The following is a 21,693-nucleotide window of genomic DNA, read 5'->3' as shown; positions in this document are numbered from 1 at the left end:
TCTCTCTCCGTCACTGTCTTTCTATCTCTGTCTTCCTGCCTGTCACTCTGTCTTTGTCTCTGTCTCTCTGAGTCTGACTCAATCTCTCTCTCTGTCACTGTCTCTTTGTCCCTGTCTATCTCTCTCTCTGTCACTGTCTCTCTCTGTCACTGTCTCTCTCTGTCACTGTCTCTCTCTGTCACTGTCTCTCTGTATCTATCACTGTCTCTTTCTGTCACTGTCTATCTGTCACTGTCTCTCTGTTTCTCTCTGTCACTGTCTCTCTCTGTCACTGTCTTTCTGTCTCTATCACTGTCTCTCTCTCTCCGTCACTGTCTTTCTATCTCTGTCTTCCTGCCTGTCACTCTGTCTTTGTCTCTGTCTCTCTGAGTCTGACTCCTCAGATACTGAAGCAGTCCGTGTCCAAATGCAGCAAGACCTGGACACTATCCAGGCTCAGGGCTGACAAGTGTGGTAAGTAACATTCACACCACACAAGTACCAGGCAATGACCATCTCCAACAAGAGAGAATCTAACCATCTCCCCTTGACATTCAATGCCATTACCATCACTGAATCCCCCACTATCAACATCCTGGGGGTTACCATTGACCAGAAACTGAACTGGGACCAGCCATATAAATACTGTGACTACAAGAGCAGGTCAGAGGCTGGGAATCCTGCGGAGAGTCACTCACCTCCTGACTCCCCAAAGCATGCCCACCATCTACAAGGCACCAGTCAGGAGTGTGATGGGACACTCCCCACTTGCCTGGATGAGTGCGGCTCCCACAACACTCAAGACGCTCGACACCGTCCAGGACAAAGCAGCCCCCACTCGATCGGCACCCCATCCACAAACACTCACTGCCTCCACCACCGACGCACAGTGGCAGCCGTGTGTGTACCATCTACAAGATGCACTGCAGCAACTCGCCAAGCCTCCTCCAACAGCGCCGCCCAAACCCACGACCTCTACCATCTAGAAGGACGAGGGCAGCAGACACATGGGCAACACCACCACCTGGAAGTTCCCCTCTGAGCCCCTCACCATCCCGACTTGGAAATATATCGGCCGTTCCTTCACTGTCGCTGGGGTCCAAGTCCTGGAATTCCCTCCCTAACAGCGCCGTGGGTGTACCTACACCACACGGGGACAAAATCCTGGAACTCCCTCCCTAACAGCGCCGTGGGTGTACCTACACCACACGGACAAAATCCTGGAACTCCCTCCCTAACAGCGCCGTGGGTGCACCTACATCACACAGACAAAATCCTGGAACTCCCTCCCTAACAGCGCCGTGGGTGTACCTACACCACACGGGGACTGCAGCGGCTCAAGAAGGCGGCTCACCCACCACCTTCTCAAGGGGGCAATTAGGGACGGGCAACAAATGCTGGGCCCGGCCAGCGACACCCACATCTCCGAAAGAATTTAAAAAATATGTCCTCTCACCTCAATGAAGAACGCTAGGACTGCCAATCCCTGTCGATGTTTGAACGCTTCTTCGAGGGTTAGGTTTTTCTGGCGATGTACAATGTGGAGCTGGGGAGAAAAGTGCATCTTGCATTTATCTAGCACCATTTGCATTGTAAAGCATCCCCGGGTACCCTTGACTGGGGCGATTACCAAACCATATTTCACATCGAGACACTTCATCAGAGATAGGGGGCGAGCAGACAATAGCTTGTACCAAGAGATCGGTTTGTCGGGAGTGTCTTCAAATAGAGAGAGAGAGAGTGAGAGAGGGGGTGCGGAGAGGTTCAGGGAGGGAATTCCAGAGCTTAGGGTCCCCAGGCAGCTGAAGGCCCAGCCGCCAATGGTGGAGCGATGGGAATCTGGGGGGTTGCTCGAGAGACTGGAATTGGAGGAGCGCAGAGATCTCGGAGGTTCCAGAGATAGGGAGGGTCGTAGGGGCTGGAGGAGGTTACAGAGATAGGGAGGGTTGTAGGGGCTGGAGGAGGTTACAGAGATAGGGAGGGGTGTAGGGGCTGGAGGAGGTTACAGAGATAGGGAGGGGTGTAGGGGCTGGACCAGTTTACAGAGATAGGGAGTGTTGTAGGGGCTGGAGGAGGTTACAGAAATAGGGAGGGTTGTAGAGACTGGAGGAGGTTACACAGATTGGGAGGGGTGTAGGGGCTGGAGGAGGTTACAGAGATAGGGAGGGTTGTTGGGGCTGGGGAGGTTACAGAGATAGGGAGGGGTGTAGAGACTGGAGGAGGTTACAGAGATTGGGAGGGGTGTAGGGGCTGGAGGAGGTTACAGTGATAGGGTGGGTTGTAGAGACTGGAGGAGGTTACAGAGATTGGGAGGGGTGTAGGGGCTGGAGCAGGTTACAGAGATGGGGAGGGTTGTAGGGGCTGGACCAGGTTTCAGAGATAGGGAGGGTTGTAGGGGCTGGAGGAGGTTACAGAGATCGGGAGGGGTGTAGGGGCTGGAGGAGGTTACAGAGATAGGGAGGGTTGTTGGGGCTGGGGGAGGTTACAGAGATAGGGAGGGGTGTAGAGACTGGAGGAGGTTACAGAGATTGGGAGGGGTGTAGGGGCTGGAGGAGGTTACAGTGATAGGGAGGGTTGTAGAGACTGGAGGAGGTTACAGAGATTGGGAGGGGTGTAGGGGCTGGAGCAGGTTACAGAGATGGGGAGGGTTGTAGGGGCTGGACCAGGTTGCAGAGATAGGGAGGGTTGTAGGGGCTGGAGGAGGTTACAGAGATCGGGAGGGGTGTAGGGGCTGGAGGAGGTTACAGAGATAGGGAGGGGTGTAGGGGCTGGAGGAGGTTACAGAGATCGGGAGGGGTGTAGGGGCTGGAGGAGGTTACAGAGATAGGGAGGGTTGTAGGGACTGGAGGAGGTTACAGAGATAGGGAGTGTTGTAGGGGCTGGAGGAGGTTACAGAGATAGGGAGGGGTGTAGGGGCTGGAGGAGGTTACAGAGATAGGGAGGGTTGTAGGGGCTGGAGGAGGTTACAGAGATAGGGAGGGTTGTAGGGGCTGGAGGAGGTTACAGAGATAGGGAGGGTTGTAGGGACTGGAGGAGGTTACAGAGATAGGGAGGGCTGTAGGGGCTGGAGGAGGTTACAGAGATAGGGAGGGTTGTAGGGGCTGGAGGAGGTTACAGAGATAGGGAGGGTTGTAGGGGCTGGAGGAGGTTACAGAGATAGGGAGGGGTGTAGGGGCCTGGAGGAGGTTACAGAGATAGGGAGGGGGGGAGTGAGGTCCATGGAGGGGATTTGAAAACGAGGGTGTGAATGTGAAAATGGAGGGTTTGCCGGACCCGGAGCCAGTGTGGGTCAGCGAGTTACAGGGGGTGAGGGGTGAGAGGGAGTCGGTGAGAGTTCGGACACGGGGGCAGCAGCGGAGTTTGGGACGAGCTGAAGGTCACAGAGGGTCAAACGCGGGAGAGCGGCCGGTAAAGCGGCCGGAATAGTGGAGTCCGGAGGGAAGCACACGCAATGGGTGCAGGGGGAGGCCATTCAGCCCCTCTCGAGCCTGCTCGCCCGTTCGATAAGATCGTGGCTGATCCGATTGTGGCCTTAACTCCATTTTCCTGTCTGTCCCCCCCTCATAACCCTCGCCTCCCCCTTGTCGATCAGAAACCCGCCTCGCTCGGCCTTGAGTATGTCCAACAGCCCCGGCCTCCACTGCTCTCTGAGGGGTGGGGGAGAGAATCCCACAGGCTGACCCCCCTCTGGGAGAAGAAATTCCTCCTCCTCTCCGTCTTCAACAGGAGACCCCCTCATTCTGAAACTGTGCCCCCCCCTCTCCTCGTTCTAGATTCCCTCCCCCCCTCCACACGAGGGGGGAAACAGCCCCCCCAGCATCCACCCTGTCGAGGCCCCCTACCCCCCTCTGTCTCGATAAGATCGCCTCTCATTCGTCTAAACTCCAATGGGTAACAGGGCCCGACCTGCTCAACCTCCCTCCCCACGAGACAAACCCCCCCCCCACTTCGTCCCAAGAATCAACACAGCCGAGACAGAGGACAGGAAGGAGTCAGGCCCGAGACAGAGGACAGGGACGAACCAGGCCCGAGACAGAGGACAGGGACGAACCAGGCCCGAGACAGAGGACAGGGACGAACCAGGCCCGAGACAGAGGACAGGGACGAACCAGGCCCGAGACAGAGGACAGGAAGGAACCAGGCCCGAGACAGAGGACAGGAAGGAACCAGGCCCGAGACAGAGGACAGGAAGGAACCAGGCCCGAGACAGAGGACAGGAAGGAACCAGGCCCGAGACAGAGGACAGGAAGGAACCAGGCCCGAGACAGAGGACAGGGACGAACCAGGCCCGAGACAGAGGACAGGGACGAACCAGGCCCGAGACAGAGGACAGGGACGAACCAGGCCCGAGACAGAGGACAGGGACGAACCAGGCCCGAGACAGAGGACAGGGACGAACCAGGCCCGAGACAGAGGACAGGAAGGAGTCAGGCCCGAGACAGAGGACAGGGACGAACCAGGCCCGAGACAGAGGACAGGAAGGAGTCAGGCCCGATACAGAGGACAGGAAGGAACCAGGCCCGAGACAGAGGACAGGAAGGAACCAGGCCCGAGACAGAGGACAGGAAGGAGTCAGGCCCGAGACAGAGGACAGGAAGGAACCAGGCCCGAGACAGAGGACAGGAAGGAGTCAGGCCCGAGACAGAGGACAGGAAGGAGTCAGGCCCGAGACAGAGGACAGGAAGGAACCAGGCCCGAGACAGAGGACAGGAAGGAACCAGGCCCGAGACAGAGGACAGGAAGGAGTCAGGCCCGAGACAGAGGACAGGAAGGAACCAGGCCCGAGACAGAGGACAGGAAGGAGTCAGGCCCGAGACAGAGGACAGGAAGGAACCAGGCCCGAGACAGAGGACAGGAAGGAGTCAGGCCCGAGACAGAGGACAGGAAGGAACCAGGCCCGAGACAGAGGACAGGAAGAAGTCAGGCCCGAGACAGAGGACAGGAAGGAACCAGGCCCGAGAGAGAGGACAGGAAGGAGTCAGGCCCGAGACAGAGGACAGGAAGGAGTCAGGCCCGAGACAGAGGACAGGAAGGAACCAGGCCCGAGACAGAGGACAGGAAGGAACCAGGCCCGAGACAGAGGACAGGAAGGAGTCAGGCCCGAGACAGAGGACAGGAAGGAAGCAGGCCCGAGACAGAGGACAGGAAGGAGTCAGGCCCGAGACAGAGGACAGGAAGGAGTCAGGCCCGAGACAGAGGACAGGAAGGAAGCAGGCCCGAGACAGAGGACAGGAAGGAGTCAGGCCCGAGACAGAGGACAGGAAGGAACCAGGCCCGAGACAGAGGACAGGAAGGAACCAGGCCCGAGACAGAGGACAGGAAGGAGTCAGGCCCGAGACAGAGGACAGGAAGGAACCAGGCCCGAGACAGAGGACAGGAAGGAGTCAGGCCCGAGACAGAGGACAGGAAGGAACCAGGCCCGAGACAGAGGACAGGAAGGAGTCAGGCCCGAGACAGAGGGACAGGAAGTAGTCAGGCCCGAGACAGAGGACAGGAAGGAACCAGGCCCGAGACAGAGGACAGGGACGAACCAGGCCCGAGACAGAGGACAGGAAGAAACCAGGCCCGAGACAGAGGACAGGAAGGAGTCAGGCCCGAGACAGAGGACAGGAAGGAGTCAGGCCCGAGACAGAGGACAGGAAGGAACCAGGCCCGAGACAGAGGACAGGAAGGAGTCAGGCCGGAGACAGAGGACAGGAAGGAACCAGGCCCGAGACAGAGGACAGGGACGAACCAGGCCCGAGACAGAGGACCGGAAGGAACCAGGCCCGAGACAGAGGACAGGGACGAACCAGGCCCGAGACAGAGGACAGGAAGGAACCAGGCCCGAGACAGAGGACAGGAAGGAACCAGGCCCGAGACAGAGGACAGGGACGAACCAGGCCCGAGACAGAGGACAGGGACGAACCAGGCCCGAGACAGAGGACAGGGACGAACCAGGCCCGAGACAGAGGACAGGGACGAACCAGGCCCGAGACAGAGGACAGGGACGAACCAGGCCCGAGACAGAGGACAGGAAGGAGTCAGGCCCGAGACAGAGGACAGGGACGAACCAGGCCCGAGACAAAGGACAGGGACGAACCAGGCCCGAGACAGAGGACAGGAAGGAACCAGGCCCGAGACAGAAGACAAGAAGGAGTCAGGCCCGAGACAAAGGACAGGGACGAACCAGGCCCGAGACAGAGGACAGGAAGGAGTCAGGCCCGATACAGAGGACAGGAAGGAACCAGGCCCGAGACAGAGGACAGGAAGGAACCAGGCCCGAGACAGAGGACAGGAAGGAGTCAGGCCCGAGACAGAGGACAGGAAGGAACCAGGCCCGAGACAGAGGACAGGAAGGAGTCAGGCCCGAGACAGAGGACAGGAAGGAGTCAGGCCCGAGACAGAGGACAGGAAGGAACCAGGCCCGAGACAGAGGACAGGAAGGAACCAGGCCCGAGACAGAGGACAGGAAGGAACCAGGCCCGAGACAGAGGACAGGAAGGAGTCAGGCCCGAGACAGAGGACAGGAAGGAACCAGGCCCGAGACAGAGGACAGGAAGGAGTCAGGCCCGAGACAGAGGACAGGAAGGAACAGGCCCGAGACAGAGGACAGGAAGGAGTCAGGCCCGAGACAGAGGACAGGAAGGAACCAGGCCCGAGACAGAGGACAGGAAGAAGTCAGGCCCGAGACAGAGGACAGGAAGGAACCAGGCCCGAGACAGAGGACAGGAAGGAGTCAGGCCCGAGACAGAGGACAGGAAGGAGTCAGGCCCGAGACAGAGGACAGGAAGGAACCAGGCCCGAGACAGAGGACAGGAGGGAACCAGGCCCGAGACAGAGGACAGGAAGGAGTCAGGCCCGAGACAGAGGACAGGAAGGAAGCAGGCCCGAGACAGAGGACAGGAAGGAGTCAGGCCCGAGACAGAGGACAGGAAGGAACCAGGCCCGAGACAGAGGACAGGAAGGAACCAGGCCCGAGACAGAGGACAGGAAGGAGTCAGGCCCGAGACAGAGGACAGGAAGGAACCAGGCCCGAGACAGAGGACAGGAAGGAGTCAGGCCCGAGACAGAGGACAGGAAGGAGTCAGGCCCGAGACAGAGGACAGGAAGGAACCAGGCCCGAGACAGAGGACAGGAAGGAACCAGGCCCGAGACAGAGGACAGGAAGGAGTCAGGCCCGAGACAGAGGACAGGAAGGAACCAGGCCCGAGACAGAGGACAGGAAGGAGTCAGGCCCGAGACAGAGGACAGGAAGGAACCAGGCCCGAGACAGAGGACAGGAAGGAACCAGGCCCGAGACAGAGGACAGGAAGGAGTCAGGCCCGAGACAGAGGACAGGAAGGAACCAGGCCCGAGACAGAGGACAGGAAGGAACCAGGCCCGAGACAGAGGACAGGAAGGAGTCAGGCCCGAGACAGAGGACAGGAAGGAACCAGGCCCGAGACAGAGGACAGGAAGGAACCAGGCCCGAGACAGAGGACAGGAAGGAACCAGGCCCGAGACAGAGGACAGGAAGGAGTCAGGCCCGAGACAGAGGACAGGAAGGAACCAGGCCCGAGACAGAGGACAGGAAGGAGTCAGGCCTGAGACAGAGGACAGGAAGGAACCAGGCCCGAGACAGAGGACAGGAAGGAGTCAGGCCCGAGACAGAGAACAGGAAGGAACCAGGCCCGAGACAGAGGACAGGAAGGAGTCAGGCCCGAGACAGAGGACAGGAAGGAGTCAGGCCCGAGACAGAGGACAGGAAGGAACCAGGCCCAAGACAGAGGACAGGAAGGAACCAGGTCCGAGACAGAGGACAGGAAGGAGTCAGGCCCGAGACAGAGGACAGGAAGGAGTCAGGCCCGAGACAGAGGACAGGAAGGAGTCAGGCCCGAGACAGAGGACAGGAAGGAGTCAGGCCCGAGACAGAGGACAGGAAGGAACCAGGCCCGAGACAGAGGACAGGAAGGAACCAGGCCCGAGACAGAGGACAGGAAGGAACCAGGCCCGAGACAGAGGACAGGAAGGAACCAGGCCCGAGACAGAGGACAGGAAGGAAGCAGGCCCGAGACAGAGGACAGGAAGGAGTCAGGCCCGAGACAGAGGACAGGAAGGAACCAGGCCCGAGACAGAGGACAGGAAGGAGTCAGGCCCGAGACAGAGGACAGGAAGGAACCAGGCCCGAGACAGAGGACAGGAAGGAGTCAGGCCCGAGACAGAGGACAGGAAGTAGTCAGGCCCGAGACAGAGGACAGGAAGGAACCAGGCCCGAGACAGAGGACAGGAAGGAGTCAGGCCCGAGACAGAGGACAGGAAGGAACCAGGCCCGAGAGAGAGGACAGGAAGGAGTCAGGCCCGAGACAGAGGACAGGAAGGAGTCAGGCCCGAGACAGAGGACAGGAAGGAACCAGGCCCGAGACAGAGGACAGGAAGGAGTCAGGCCCGAGACAGAGGACAGGAAGTAGTCAGGCCCGAGACAGAGGACAGGAAGGAACCAGGCCCGAGACAGAGGACAGGGACGAACCAGGCCCGAGACAGAGGACAGGAAGGAACCAGGCCCGAGACAGAGGACAGGGACGAACCAGGCCCGAGACAGAGGACAGGAAGGAACCAGGCCCGAGACAGAGGACAGGAAGGAGTCAGGCCCGAGACAGAGGACAGGAAGGAGTCAGGCCCGAGACAGAGGACAGGAAGGAACCAGGCCCGAGACAGAGGACAGGAAGGAACCAGGCCCGAGACAGAGGACAGGGACGAACCAGGCCCGAGACAGAGAGATGTTGTAGAGGCAAATCAGCTTGAGGGGGAGGCTTGTTCTCCAGCGAACTGTGACCTTGACAGAGTTTACACACACACAACGGCATAGGGCACACAAACTCTACCATGAGGGAGAGAGAGAGAGAGAGAGGGGGGAGGCAGAGAGAGAGAGAGAGGGGGACAGAGAGAGAGAGATAGGGGGACAGAGAGAGAGAGAGGGGGACAGAGAGAGAGATGGGGACAGAGAGAGAGAGAGAGATAGGGGGACAGAGAGAGAGAGATAGGGGGACAGAGAGAGAGAGATAGGGGGACAGAGAGAGAGAGAGAGATAGGGGACAGAGAGAGAGAGGGGGACAGAGAGAGAGAGAGGGGGACAGAGAGAGAGAGAGAGATAGGGGGACAGAGAGAGAGAGAGATAGGGGGACAGAGAGAGAGAGAGAGAGAGATAGGGGGACAGAGAGAGAGAGAGAGATAGGGGGACAGAGAGAGAGAGATAGGGGACAGAGAGAGAGAGAGAGAGAGAGAGAGAGATAGGGGGACAGAGAGAGAGAGAGAGAGATAGGGGGACAGAGAGAGAGAGAGAGAGAGAGAGGGACAGAGAGAGAGAGAGAGAGATAGGGGGACAGAGAGAGAGAGAGATAGGGGGACAGAGAGAGAGAGAGAGGGGGACAGAGAGAGAGAGAGAGAGGGGGACAGAGAGAGAGAGAGAGAGAGATAGGGGGACAGAGAGAGAGAGAGAGATAGGGGGACAGAGAGAGAGAGATAGGGGGACAGAGAGAGAGGGGGACAGAGAGAGAGAGATAGGGGGACAGAGAGAGAGGGGGACAGAGAGAGAGAGAGAGATAGGGGGACAGAGAGAGAGAGATAGGGGGACAGAGAGAGAGAGAGAGATAGGGGGACAGGGAGAGAGAGATAGGGGGACTGAGAGAGAGGGGGACTGAGAGAGAGAGAGAGATAGGGGGACAGAGAGAGAGAGAGAGATAGGGGGACAGAGAGAGAGAGAGAGATAGGGGGACAGAGAGAGAGAGATAGGGGGACAGAGAGAGAGAGATAGGGGGACAGAGAGAGAGAGAGAGATAGGGGGACAGAGAGAGAGAGAGAGAGATAGGGGGACAGAGAGAGAGATAGGGGAACAGAGAGAGAGAGAGATAGGGGGACAGAGAGAGAGAGAGGGGAACAGAGAGAGAGAGAGAGATAGGGGGACAGAGAGAGAGAGAGAGAGATAGGGGGACAGAGAGAGAGATAGGGGAACAGAGAGAGAGAGAGAGAGAGAGAGATAGGGGGACAGAGAGAGAGAGAGAGAGATAGGGGGACAGAGAGAGAGATAGGGGAACAGAGAGAGAGAGAGAGAGAGGGGGACAGAGAGAGACAGAGACAGAGTGACTCAGAGCGAGAGGGGGAGAGGGAGGGAGAGACAGAGAGTGACAGGGAGAGGGAGAGGGAGCGAGAGAAAGATACAACGAGAAGACCTCATAACTGTCTGGGCCTTCTGCTCCACCCCCCCACCCCGGCCTGCTCACCTCCATGCTCGCCCGCTTGCCGTCCAGCATGTGTTCGGAGCCCTGGGCACTGATGTTCTGCCCCCAGTGCAAGTGGAACTGGGAGACGAGGTAGACAGCCCGCAGCCCTCCGCCGCTCAGCTCCATGCCGGGCTTCACCCTGACTTTCACTGTGTGAGAGAGAGAGAGGGACGTTCCCGTGTTAGTGCTCCTTCCAGGCTCCTTGAGAGCAGCAGGAGGCCACTCAGCCCACACCGGGCACTGCTCAGTCGAGGCTAGCCCCTCTAACCAGCTGCGTCCGGCTGGCTGGCGTCCAAAACCCCCTAAGCGCCGTCAAACCACCGCACAGGGCGAGGCCATTCGGCCCGTCGTGGGCTGGATTGCTGGCCCCCCCCCCCCCCCGCCTCGCGTAGGCGGCTCACCTCGGACCCCACCTCCCCGCCCACCCCCTCACACTCTCCCCTTTCGATAACAATCCCTGTTTTTGACCCTAGCAAGTTAGCTGCAAACAAAAAGCCCCCAGAGGGAAATTTTAAACAACCGTCATAACCTATATTTTCAGTTGGTTTCTTTTCCCTGAGTAGTGCCTCTAATTTCAGGAATCAGACCACCCGTTCGCAAGAGGTTCTTAGGTCAAGCAGCGCTAAGCACTTTATTAAGTTACAACAGGCTAAGCACATACAGAGTGCAACAAATCACTACTATCGTAACTTCTAACAAATTCTCAAACTAATCTCTACTAAGGCTGCAATGACGAATCAGCTTACAAATGAAATGTTGGCATTTATTTCGAGAGGACTAGAATATAAGAGCAGGGATGTGCCGCTGAGGCTTTATAAGGCTCTGGTCAGACCACGTTTAGAATACTGTGAGCAATTTTGGGCCCCGTGTATCTCAGGAAGGATGTGCTGGCCCTGGAGAGGGTCCAGAGGAGGTTCACGAGAACGATCCCAGGAATGAAAGGCTTAACGTATGAGGAAGGTTTGAGGACTCTGGGTCTATACTCGATGGAGTTTAGAAGGATGAGGGGGGGATCTGATTGAAACTTACAGAATACTGAAAGGCCTGGATAGAGTGGGACGTGGGGAAGATGTTCCCATTAGTAGGAGAGACTAGGACCCGAGGGGCACAGCCTCAGAGTAAAGGGAAGACCTTTTAGAACAGAGATGAGGAGAAACTTCTTTAGCCAGAGAGTGCTGAATCTATGGAATTCATTGCCACAGAAGACTGTGGATGCCGGGTCATTGAGTGTATTTAAGAGCGAGATAGATAGGTTCTTGATTGGTAAAGGGGGTCAGAGGTTACGGGGAGAAGGCGGGAGAGAATGGGTTTGAGAAACCTATCAGCCATGATTGAATGGCGGAGCAGACGCAATGGGCCAAATGGCCTCATTTCTGCTCCTCTGTGTTAACCAGGCAAAGCATTTTTCACCTTACGAATTCGAAATGAGGTTCCTTTCACTTTGGTTCCTTTGAAACCAGCTGGAGGCTTGCAGCTGCCTCGATCTTATGTGACTCTGCCCCGCATACACAAACTCCTCCTCGGGTTACACCTAGCTTTCCCTTCCGTCTGTAAATTTTCATTGTATCGCCAGGCCCTTTGAACCCCTTTCATAGTCCCAATTTTATTCGTAATGTAAACATTGCTTGGTGTCTGCCAGATAGGTGCAAGATTTCACTCCCACTTTTGAATGCTCTATTGGACAAAATGCAAATACCCCCTCTACCGACTGTTTACATCTCAAAACTAAAGGCCAGCTGGCTTTAATCCATTTAAGACACACCGACAGACTAAACCCCTATTTTAAGAAAATAATTTCGAATAATATTATATGCATTAATATCTCTTCCTGACAATCCCATTCCATCCTGCTGCTGCTTAGACCTGGAAATAGTTGACCATAAGACATAGGAGCAGAAGTTAGGCTGTTTGGCCCATCGAGTCTGCTCTGCCATTCAATCATGGCTGATACGTTTCTCAACCCCATTCTCCCGCCTTCTCCCCGTAACCTTTGACCCCCTTACCAATCAAGAACCTATCTATCTCGCTCTGAAATACACTCAATGACCCGGCCTCCACAGCCTTCAGTGGCAATGAATTCCATAGATTCACCACTCTCTCTGGCTAAAGAAGTTTCTCCTCATCTCTGTTCTAAAAGGTCTTCCCTTTACTCTGAGGCTGTGCCCTCGGGTCCTAGTCTCTCCTACTAATGGAAACATCTTCCCCACGTCCACTCTATCCAGGCCTTTCAGTATTCTGTAAGTTTCAATCAGATCCCCCCCTTATCCTTCTAAACTCCATCGAGTATGGACCCAGAGTCCTCAAACCTTCCTCATATGTTAAGCCTTTCATTCCTGGGATCATTCTCGTGAACCTCCTCTGGACCCTCTCCAGGGCCAGAACATCCTTCCTGAGATACGGGGCCCAAAATTGCTCACAATATTCTAAACGTGGTCTGACCAGAGCCTTATAAAGCCTCAGCGGCACATCCCTGCTTTTATATTCCAGTCCTCTTGAAATAAATGCCAACATTGTATTTGCCTTCCTAACTACCGACTCAACCTGCAAGTTAACCTTAAGAGAATCCGGGACTCGGACTCCCAAGTCCCTTTGCGCTCCAGATTTCTGAATTCTCTCCCCAGTTAGGAAATAGTCTATGCCTCTATTCTTCCTACCAAAGTGCATGACCTCACACTTGCCCACGTTGTATTCCATCTGCCACTTCCTTGCCCATCTCCTAACCTTTCCAAATCCTTCTGCAGCCTCCCCGCCTCCTCAATACGACCTGTCCCTCCACCTATCTTTGTATCATCTGCAAACTCAGCCAGGATGCCCTCAGTTCCTTCATCTAGATCATTGGTGTAAGTTATGACTGTATTTGTTGGTGTTAGGAATGAGTTTTAGTTTTAAGTTTAATTTGTATTTCTGTCATGGTGTGTTAAGAAAGGGGGGAACTTGAGTTTGGTTTCACTTTAAAAGATGCTCTGCGTCTTAATGAGGTTTTACGACTCATGAAGGGGGGCTTGAAGCAAACACAAGGTAGAAAAAACTGTGCTGTTTCCAAGCAACAGGAGTCCAGAGTGAGTGATTCATAGAGGCAGAGAAAATCTGGAAAGTTGTTTCAGTTCAGATGAAAGAGTTTTGCAAGGAGAAGCAGCAGAGGAGAGGGACAGGGAGCAAGTCCTAAGCTAAATAAGAAGCCAAAACCAGGGAGTGGACCAAGAGAAAGGTCCCAAGGAGACCTTCAGGTCAAAGGACGAACAGGAATCTGGAAAAGGTCCGCTTAAGTGAAGTCAAAGCTGAGAGGGCAGAGGGGAAGTTTAAAGAGAGAAAGCCACAGGATGCAGACTTAAAGCACAATAGGCTTGCCGGAGGGCAGAAGATCTGAGGAGACAGCCAAAGATTGGTGAGTCCTCACCACGGGTGTGTGAAGCCGTGGTGGTCTGTTGGCACAGCTGAGCATCCGAGAGGGAGGGCGCGTGGAAGGCAACTCAGAGGAGAGGAACGATCGGGAAGGAGAGTTCGAAACCCCGGAGGTGGACCCTTGTGAAAGGCGTCCAAGAGAAGGCGTCGGTCTGGGAGGAGATTCCAAAGTGAGTTCCTCGAGTGCGGAGAATGCGGAAAAGCTCGTGTGAAAGATGGAGTTCAGTGAGGCTGGAGACCGGTGGGCTCATGGTGTGATCGGCGTATTGGTGGGGGGAGAAGGGAGAGGGGTGGGGAGTTGAGGAGAGACGCATAGCACCTATTTGGGGTGGCATCTATCGCTCGGTTTCAGAGTGTAGTGTGTCTGACCACAGGTTGTCTATTGCTTTATGCAGACTTTGCACTGACTGTGGACATTAAAGTATAAGATAACTTGCGTCACCCTTACAAATCTGTATATATCTATAAAGGTATAGTTGTGGGTGAAGGCGTATTGTAACATAGTTAATCTTTTCCTGTTTAATAAATGTTTTATTCCTTTGTTAAAAGTTCATCAGTTGACTCCTGTGACTCTGCTCAGTAGCCACTCTCCATGTTTCTAGTCAAAAAACTAAAAATTGGAATCTATCAAACCGGGTTCCAATTTGGGATAGTAGTAATATCAGCTGGGACCATAACACTGCGTGAAAAAATTACTCCTCGTGTCTCTGTCGCTCCTTTTACCCATCGCCTTCAATCTGTGTCCCTCTGCTTTTTGATTCTTCCCCCCACAATGGGAACAGTTTCTCCCGATCCGCTCTCTCCCAGACCCCCTCGTGATTTTGAACACCTCTATCAAATCCCCTCTCCACCTTCTCTTCTCTGAGGAGAACAGTCCCAACTTCTCCAATCTATCCACGGAACTGAAGTTCCTCATCCCTGGAACCATCCTCATGAATCTTTTCCGCACTCTCTCTCTCTCCAATTCCTTCACATCCTTCCTAAAGAGGGAGCCCAGAACTGGACACAATATTCCAGCTGAACTAGTGTCTTATACAGGTTTGCAAAAGCTTAATTACAATAAAATCTATGAATCTCGCTTAAGAAACTTTCAATTGACAATGCCAGACTCTACAGTAATGTCGGAGGGTCAGTACTGAGGGAGCGCCGCATTGTCAGAGGGTCAGTGCTGAGGGAGCGCCGCACTGTCGGAGGGTCAGTGCTGAGGGAGCGCCGCACTGTCAGAGGGTCAGTGCTGAAGGAACGCCGCACTGTCGGAGGGTCAGTGCTGAGGGAGCACCGCACTGTCGGAGGGTCAGTGCTGAGGGAGCACCACACTGTCGGAGGGTCAGTGCTGAGGGAGCGCCACATTGTTGGAGGGTCAGTACTGAGGGAGCGCTGCGCTGTCGAAGGGACAGTACAGAGGGAGAACCGCACTGTCGGAGGGTCAGTGCTGAGGGAGTGCCGCACTGTCGGAGGGTCAGTGCTGAGGGAGAGCCGCACTGTCGGAGGGTCAGTGCTGAGGGAGCGCCGCACTGTGGGAGGGTCAGTGCTGAGGGAGCGCCGCACTGTGAGAGGGTCAGTGCTGAGGGAGAGCCGCACTCTCGGAGGGTCGGTGCTGAGGGAGTGCCACACTGTCGGAGGGTCAGTGCTGAGGTAGTGCCGCACTGTCGGAGGGTCAGTGCTGAGGGAGAGCCGCACTGTCGGAGGGTCAGTGCTGAGGTAGTGCCGCACTGTCGGAGGGTCAGTACTGAGGGAGAGCCGCACTGTCGGAGGGTCAGTGCTGAGGGAGAGCCGCACTGTCGGAGGGTCAGTGCTGAGGGAATTCCAAATAACAGAGGGTCATTATAGCAAGGTGAACATTCGGCTTGCCAGGAACTATCGAGTTTGACCAACCTGACATTTTAGTGTGTTTAATCTGGGTGAGAAATTGTCGATTGTCGTACTGATGGAATTTAAACTCTCCCAGATGCTCATCCCGGATGGTTCTGTTTTTCTGAATGTTGATAGGAGACTGCTCAGTGCCTTGGCAGGTTGGATAAGTTACAGGCCAGGATGTAGGTCCTGGAAAGTCAATTAACACACACATGGTCAGAAAATGTCCATATTTCCCAGACCCCCCTCTCTCTCAGGGAGATATCTGTACACTGACTGGTGTCTCTCAGTCTCTCTCTCTCTCTCAGGGAGATATCTGTACACTGACTGGTGTCTCTCAGTCACCTCTCTCTCTCAGGGAGATATCTGTACACTGACTGGTGTCTCTCAGTCACCTCTCTCTCTCAGGGAGATATCTGTACACTAACTGGTGTCTCTCAGTCCCTTCTCTCTCAGGGAGATATCTGTACACTGACTGGTGTCTCTCAGTCCCTCTCTCTCTCTCAGGGAGATATCTGTACACTGACTGGTGTCTCTCAGTCCCTCTCTCTCTCAGGGAGATATCTATGCACTGACTGGTGTCTCTCATTCCCCTCTCTCTCAGGGAGATATCTGTACACTGACTGGTGTCTCTCATTCCCCTCTCTCAGGGAGATATCTGTACACTGACAGGTGTCTCTCAGTCCCACTCTCTCTCTCAGGGAGATATCTGTACACTGACTGGTGTCTCTCAGTCACCTCTCTCTCTCAGGGAGATATCTGTACACTGACTGGTGTCTCTCAGTCACCTCTCTCTCTCAGGGAGATATCTGTACACTAACTGGTGTCTCTCAGTCCCTTCTCTCTCTCTCAGGGAGATATCTGTACACTGACTGGTGTCTCTCAGTCCCTCTCTCTCTCTCAGGGAGATATCTGTACACTGACTGGTGTCTCTCAGTCCCTCTCTCTCTCAGGGAGATATCTATGCACTGACTGGTGTCTCTCATTCCCCTCTCTCAGGGAGATATCTGTACACTGACAGGTGTCTCTCAGTCCCACTCTCTCTCTCAGGGAGATATCTGTACACTGACTGGTGTCTCTCAGTCACCTCTCTCAGGGAGATATCTGTACACTAACTGGTGTCTCTCAGTCACCTCTCTCTCTCAGGGAGATATCTGTACACTGACTGGTGTCTCTCAGTCACCTCTCTCTCTCAGGGAGATATCTGTACACTAACTGGTGTCTCTCAGTCCCTTCTCTCTCTCTCAGGGAGATATCTGTACACTGACTGGTGTCTCTCAGTCCCTCTCTCTCTCTCAGGGAGATATCTGTACACTGACTGGTGTCTCTCAGTCCCTCTCTCTCTCAGGGAGATATCTATGCACTGACTGGTGTCTCTCATTCCCCTCTCTCTCAGGGAGATATCTGTACACTGACTGGTGTCTCTCATTCCCCTCTCTTAGGGAGATATCTGTACACTGACTGGTGTCTCTCATTCCCCTCTCTCAGGGAGATATCTGTACACTGACTGGTGTCTCTCAGTCCCACTCTCTCTCTCAGGGAGATATCTGTACACTGACTGGTGTCTCTCAGTCCCTCTCTCTCTCAGGTAGATATCTGTACACCGACTGTTGTCTCTCAGTCCCTCTCTCTCTCTCTCAGGGAGATATCTGTACACTGACTGGTGTCTCTCAGTCCCTCCCTCTCTCTCTCTCAGGGAGATATCTGTACACTGACTGGTGTCTCTCAGTCCCTCTCTCTCTCTCAGGGAGATATCTGTACACTGACTGGTGTCTCTCAGTCCCTCTCTCTCTCAGGGAGATATCTATGCACTGACTGGTGTCTCTCATTCCCCTCTCTCTCAGGGAGATATCTGTACACTGACTGGTGTCTCTCATTCCCCTCTCTCAGGGAGATATCTGTACACTGACAGGTGTCTCTCAGTCCCACTCTCTCTCTCAGGGAGATATCTGTACACTGACTGGTGTCTCTCAGTCACCTCTCTCAGGGAGATATCTGTACACTAACTGGTGTCTCTCAGTCACCTCTCTCTCTCAGGGAGATATCTGTACACTGACTGGTGTCTCTCAGTCACCTCTCTCTCTCAGGGAGATATCTGTACACTAACTGGTGTCTCTCAGTCCCTTCTCTCTCTCTCAGGGAGATATCTGTACACTGACTGGTGTCTCTCAGTCCCTCTCTCTCTCTCAGGGAGATATCTGTACACTGACTGGTGTCTCTCAGTCCCTCTCTCTCTCAGGGAGATATCTATGCACTGACTGGTGTCTCTCATTCCCCTCTCTCTCAGGGAGATATCTGTACACTGACTGGTGTCTCTCATTCCCCTCTCTTAGGGAGATATCTGTACACTGACTGGTGTCTCTCATTCCCCTCTCTCAGGGAGATATCTGTACACTGACTGGTGTCTCTCAGTCCCACTCTCTCTCTCAGGGAGATATCTGTACACTGACTGGTGTCTCTCAGTCCCTCTCTCTCTCAGGTAGATATCTGTACACCGACTGTTGTCTCTCAGTCCCTCTCTCTCTCTCTCAGGGAGATATCTGTACACTGACTGGTGTCTCTCAGTCCCTCCCTCTCTCTCTCTCAGGAGATATCTGTACACTGACTGGTGTCTCAGTCCCTCTCTCTCTCTCTCTCAGGGAGATATCTGTACACTGACTGGTGTCTTTCTGTCCCATCTCTCTCTCAGGTAGATATCTGTACACCGACTGTTGTCTCTCAGTCCCTCTCTCTCTCTCTCTCAGGGAGATATCTGTACATTGACTGGTGTCTCTCAGTCCCCTCTCTCTCTCAGGGAGATATCTGTACACTGACTGGTATCTCTCAGACCTTCTCTCTCTCAGGGAGATATCTGTACACTGACTGGTGACAACCGGTCCCAGTGGGAGGAAAGGACAGTGTATCTAACGCACTGTGACACCCGGTCCCAGAGGGGGAAAGGACAGTGTAACTTACCGCAAGATGTTTGGTAGTAGCAGAATCCATCTGAAATGAGATAGAAAGACGTGGAATTAATATTCGTGTAGAGAGGGGACAGACTGGGGAGCAGAGGGATAGAGAGAGGGGACAGACTGGGGAACAGAGGGATAGAGAGAGGGGACAGACTGGGGAACAGGGTGCTAGAGAGAGGGGACAGACTGGGGAACAGGGTGATAGAGAGAGGGGACAGACTGGGGAACAGGGTGATAGAGAGAGGGGACAGACTGGGGAACAGAGGGATAGAGAGAGGGGACAGAGTGGGGAACAGAGGGATAGAGAGAGGGGACAGACTGGGGAACAGAGGGATAGAGAGAGGGGACAGACTGGGGAACAGAGGGATAGAGAGAGGGGACAGACTGGGGAACAGAGGGATAGAGAGAGGGGACAGACTGGGGAACAGAGGGATAGAGAGAGGGGACAGACTGGGGAACAGTGGGATAGAGAGAGGGGACAGACTGGGGAACAGAGGGATAGAGAGATGTCTGTGGCCACTTACCCTTCCCTCCCCTGCCACCCTTCGATAGTTCTCTCACATTGTGTAGTCCCCGCTGGACCCAGCCCCCTCCCCATTTCTCTGTAAATTTACCCCAGCTACCGCTTCTCCGATTCCCCATTCTGAGTGTTCCCATTGATTCCCCTCCCACTGCCCTTTCAGGCAGCACCTTCCAGATCACAGCAACTCGCTGGGTCCCAAATAAAATGTTTCCCCATCTCCGCCTCTGGTTCCTTCCCCAATCGCCTTCAATCTGTGTCCCTCTGCTTCTCGATCCTTCCCCCCCAATGGGAACAGTTTCTCCCGATCCGCTCTGTCCCAGACCCCTTCGTGATTTTGAACACCTCGATCAAATCTCCTCTCCACCTTCTCTTCTCTGAGCAGAACAGTCCCAACTTCTCCAATCTATCCACGGAACTGAAGTTCCTCATCCCTGGAACCATTCTCGTGAATCTTTTCCGCACTCTCTCTCTCTCTCTCTCTGTCTCTCTCTCTCTCTCTCTGTCTGTCTGTCTCTCTCTCTCTCTCTCTCTCTCCAATTCCTTCACCTCCTTCCTAAAGTGCGGAGCCCAGAACTGGACACAGTATTCCTGCTGAGGCTGAACTCGTGCCTTATGCAAGTTCAACACAACCTCCTTGCTCTCGTACCCTACACCCCTATGAATAAAGCCCAGGATACTGTCTGCTTTATTAACCGCGCTCTCCCCCCTTCAATGATTTATATACATCTCCCACCCATGTCCCTCTGACATAGAGAAGATGTTTCCACTTGTGGGAGAAACCAGAACGAGGGGGATTACTTCAATATCAGACGGTCACTAATAAATCCAATCGGGGGGGATTCAGGAGCAACTGAATTTACCCATGGGTGGGAGATGTATATAAATCATTGAAGGGGGGAGAGCGCAGTTAGTAAAGCAGACAGTATCCTGGGCTTTATTCATAGGGGCGTAGGGTACAAGAGCAAGGAGGTTATGTTGAACCTGTATAAGACACTCATTCAGCCTCAGCTGGAGTATTGTGTCCAGTTCTGGGCTCCGCACTTTAGGAAGGATGTGAAGGAATTGGAGAGACAGAGAGAGAGAGAGTGCGGAAAAGATTCACGAGAATTTACCCAGGGTAGAACGTGGGACTCGCTCCCACAGGGAGTTGTATTTTATTTGTCCACGGGATGTGGGGTGTCGCTGGCTAGGCCAGCATTTATTGCCCTTCCCTAAATGCCCTTTGTTGAGAGGGCTGTGGGTCTGGAGTCACATGTAGGCCTGACCAGGTGAGGGTGGCAGATTTCCTTACCCAAAGGGCATCAGTGAACCGGACGGGTTTTTATGCCAATCGGGCGGTGGTTTGATTGTCACCGTTAACATTTTGCCTTCCAGGTTTTTGGTGGACTGAAATTTCACCATTTGCCATGGTGGAATTCGGACCCAGAGGTGCCAACACCATTGCCCTGGGTCTCTGGGCTCCTAGTCCAGTGACAATACCACTATCCCACTGCCTCGCTAGTTGAGGTGAATCGTGTCGATGTGTTTGACTGGGGGAAGCTGGATAAACCCCTGAGGGAGAGAGGAATAGAAGGACGTGGGAAGAGGGGGAGATAAAGTTGTGGGGTGCAAAGGGTGGGTGGTGGTGGGAAGAGGCTCACGAGGGAGCAGGAACGCCAGCACCTGGGGCAGATGTGGGGGGGTTCGAACGGCCTGTCTCTGGGCTGAAAGCATTTCCGGGGACAAGGAGGAAGGGTCTCGCGTTGCGCAAGGTACGCACCTGTGGCAGACTCGACTTGCGAGAGGCCGAGACCCAGCAGAACGAACAGCATCGCCGTCTCCATTCCGAGCACTGGATTCCCCGAATAAACCCTGGAAGCTTAAACAGAAGACAGAAGGTCAACGTCCCGTGGGGGGGGGGGGAATGCGTTCCGGGCCCTCGGAGCACTCGACCGACCTCACTGGGTTTGCTGAGGGGGCAACCGGGAGAGGGTAGACCTGGGCGACGCAGTAGATGTACTATATCTGGGTTCTCACAGCGCCTTTGATAAGGCTGCGCCCACAGTGGGCCAACACAGTAGGTTGGAGCATATGGACTCAAGGGGGTGGGGAACAAGTGAAGAATAGATGGCAAGCTTGCTTCAAACCAGAAAGCAGAGGGCGAGAGAAGGCGGAAAGTGGTCATAGCTGGGGTGTGCGGGGTTGGGGGTGAAGCATTTATAGTGAGGAGTGCTGCAACGAATGACAGGAGGGTCTTAATTAGCTTGCAGAATGGACAAATAATTCACCAATTAACACACATAAATATGAGGTTTGTACTTTTTAAAGAATTCTTTCACGAGACATGGACATCACTGGCGAGGCCAGCGTTTTTACTGCCCGTCCCTAATTGCCCCTTGGGAAGGTGGTGGGTGAGCCACTTTCTTGAACCGCTGCTGCGCCTCTGCGGTGTAGGTACACCCACGGCGCTGTTAGGGAGGGAGTTCCAGGATTTTGTCCCGTGTGGTGTAGGTACACCCACGGCGCTGTTAGGGAAGAAGTTCCAGGATTTTGTCCCGTGTGGTGTAGGTACATCCACGGCGCTGTTAGGGAGGGTGTTCCAGGATTTTGTCCGTGTGGTGTAGGTACACCCAAGGCGCTGTTAGGGAGGGAGTTCCTGGATTTTGTCCCGTGTGGTGTAGGTACACCCACGGCGCTGTTAGGGAGGGAGCTCCAGGATTTTGTACCATGTGGTGCAGGTACACCCACAGCGCTGTTAGGGAGGGAG

The 21,693-nt window shown here is 54.7% G+C and overlaps 1 protein-coding gene across 1 annotated transcript in view; it reads right to left on the bottom strand.

Moving 5' to 3' along the window:
• Positions 1-20,801, bottom strand: part of LOC121273052 (carbonic anhydrase 4-like) — a 28,903-nt gene extending 8,102 nt beyond the window's left edge. The window contains exons 1-5 of the mRNA XM_041180003.1: positions 20,707-20,801; positions 18,429-18,458; positions 15,495-15,662; positions 10,218-10,366; positions 1,436-1,525 (exon numbers count right to left, since the gene is read on the bottom strand). Of these exons, the coding sequence (XP_041035937.1) occupies positions 1,436-1,525; positions 10,218-10,366; positions 15,495-15,662; positions 18,429-18,458; positions 20,707-20,770 (501 nt within the window). The 5' untranslated portion in view covers positions 20,771-20,801. The remainder of the gene's footprint in view (positions 1-1,435; positions 1,526-10,217; positions 10,367-15,494; positions 15,663-18,428; positions 18,459-20,706) is intronic.
• Between the last annotated feature and the right edge of the window lie 892 nt (positions 20,802-21,693).

This window comes from Carcharodon carcharias, chromosome 38, assembly GCF_017639515.1.
Source record: "Carcharodon carcharias isolate sCarCar2 chromosome 38, sCarCar2.pri, whole genome shotgun sequence".
NCBI classification, from domain to species: domain Eukaryota; kingdom Metazoa; phylum Chordata; class Chondrichthyes; order Lamniformes; family Lamnidae; genus Carcharodon; species Carcharodon carcharias.
Note: the sequence above shows the minus strand (reverse complement) of the source record. Positions and strands in the feature narration are given on the sequence as shown.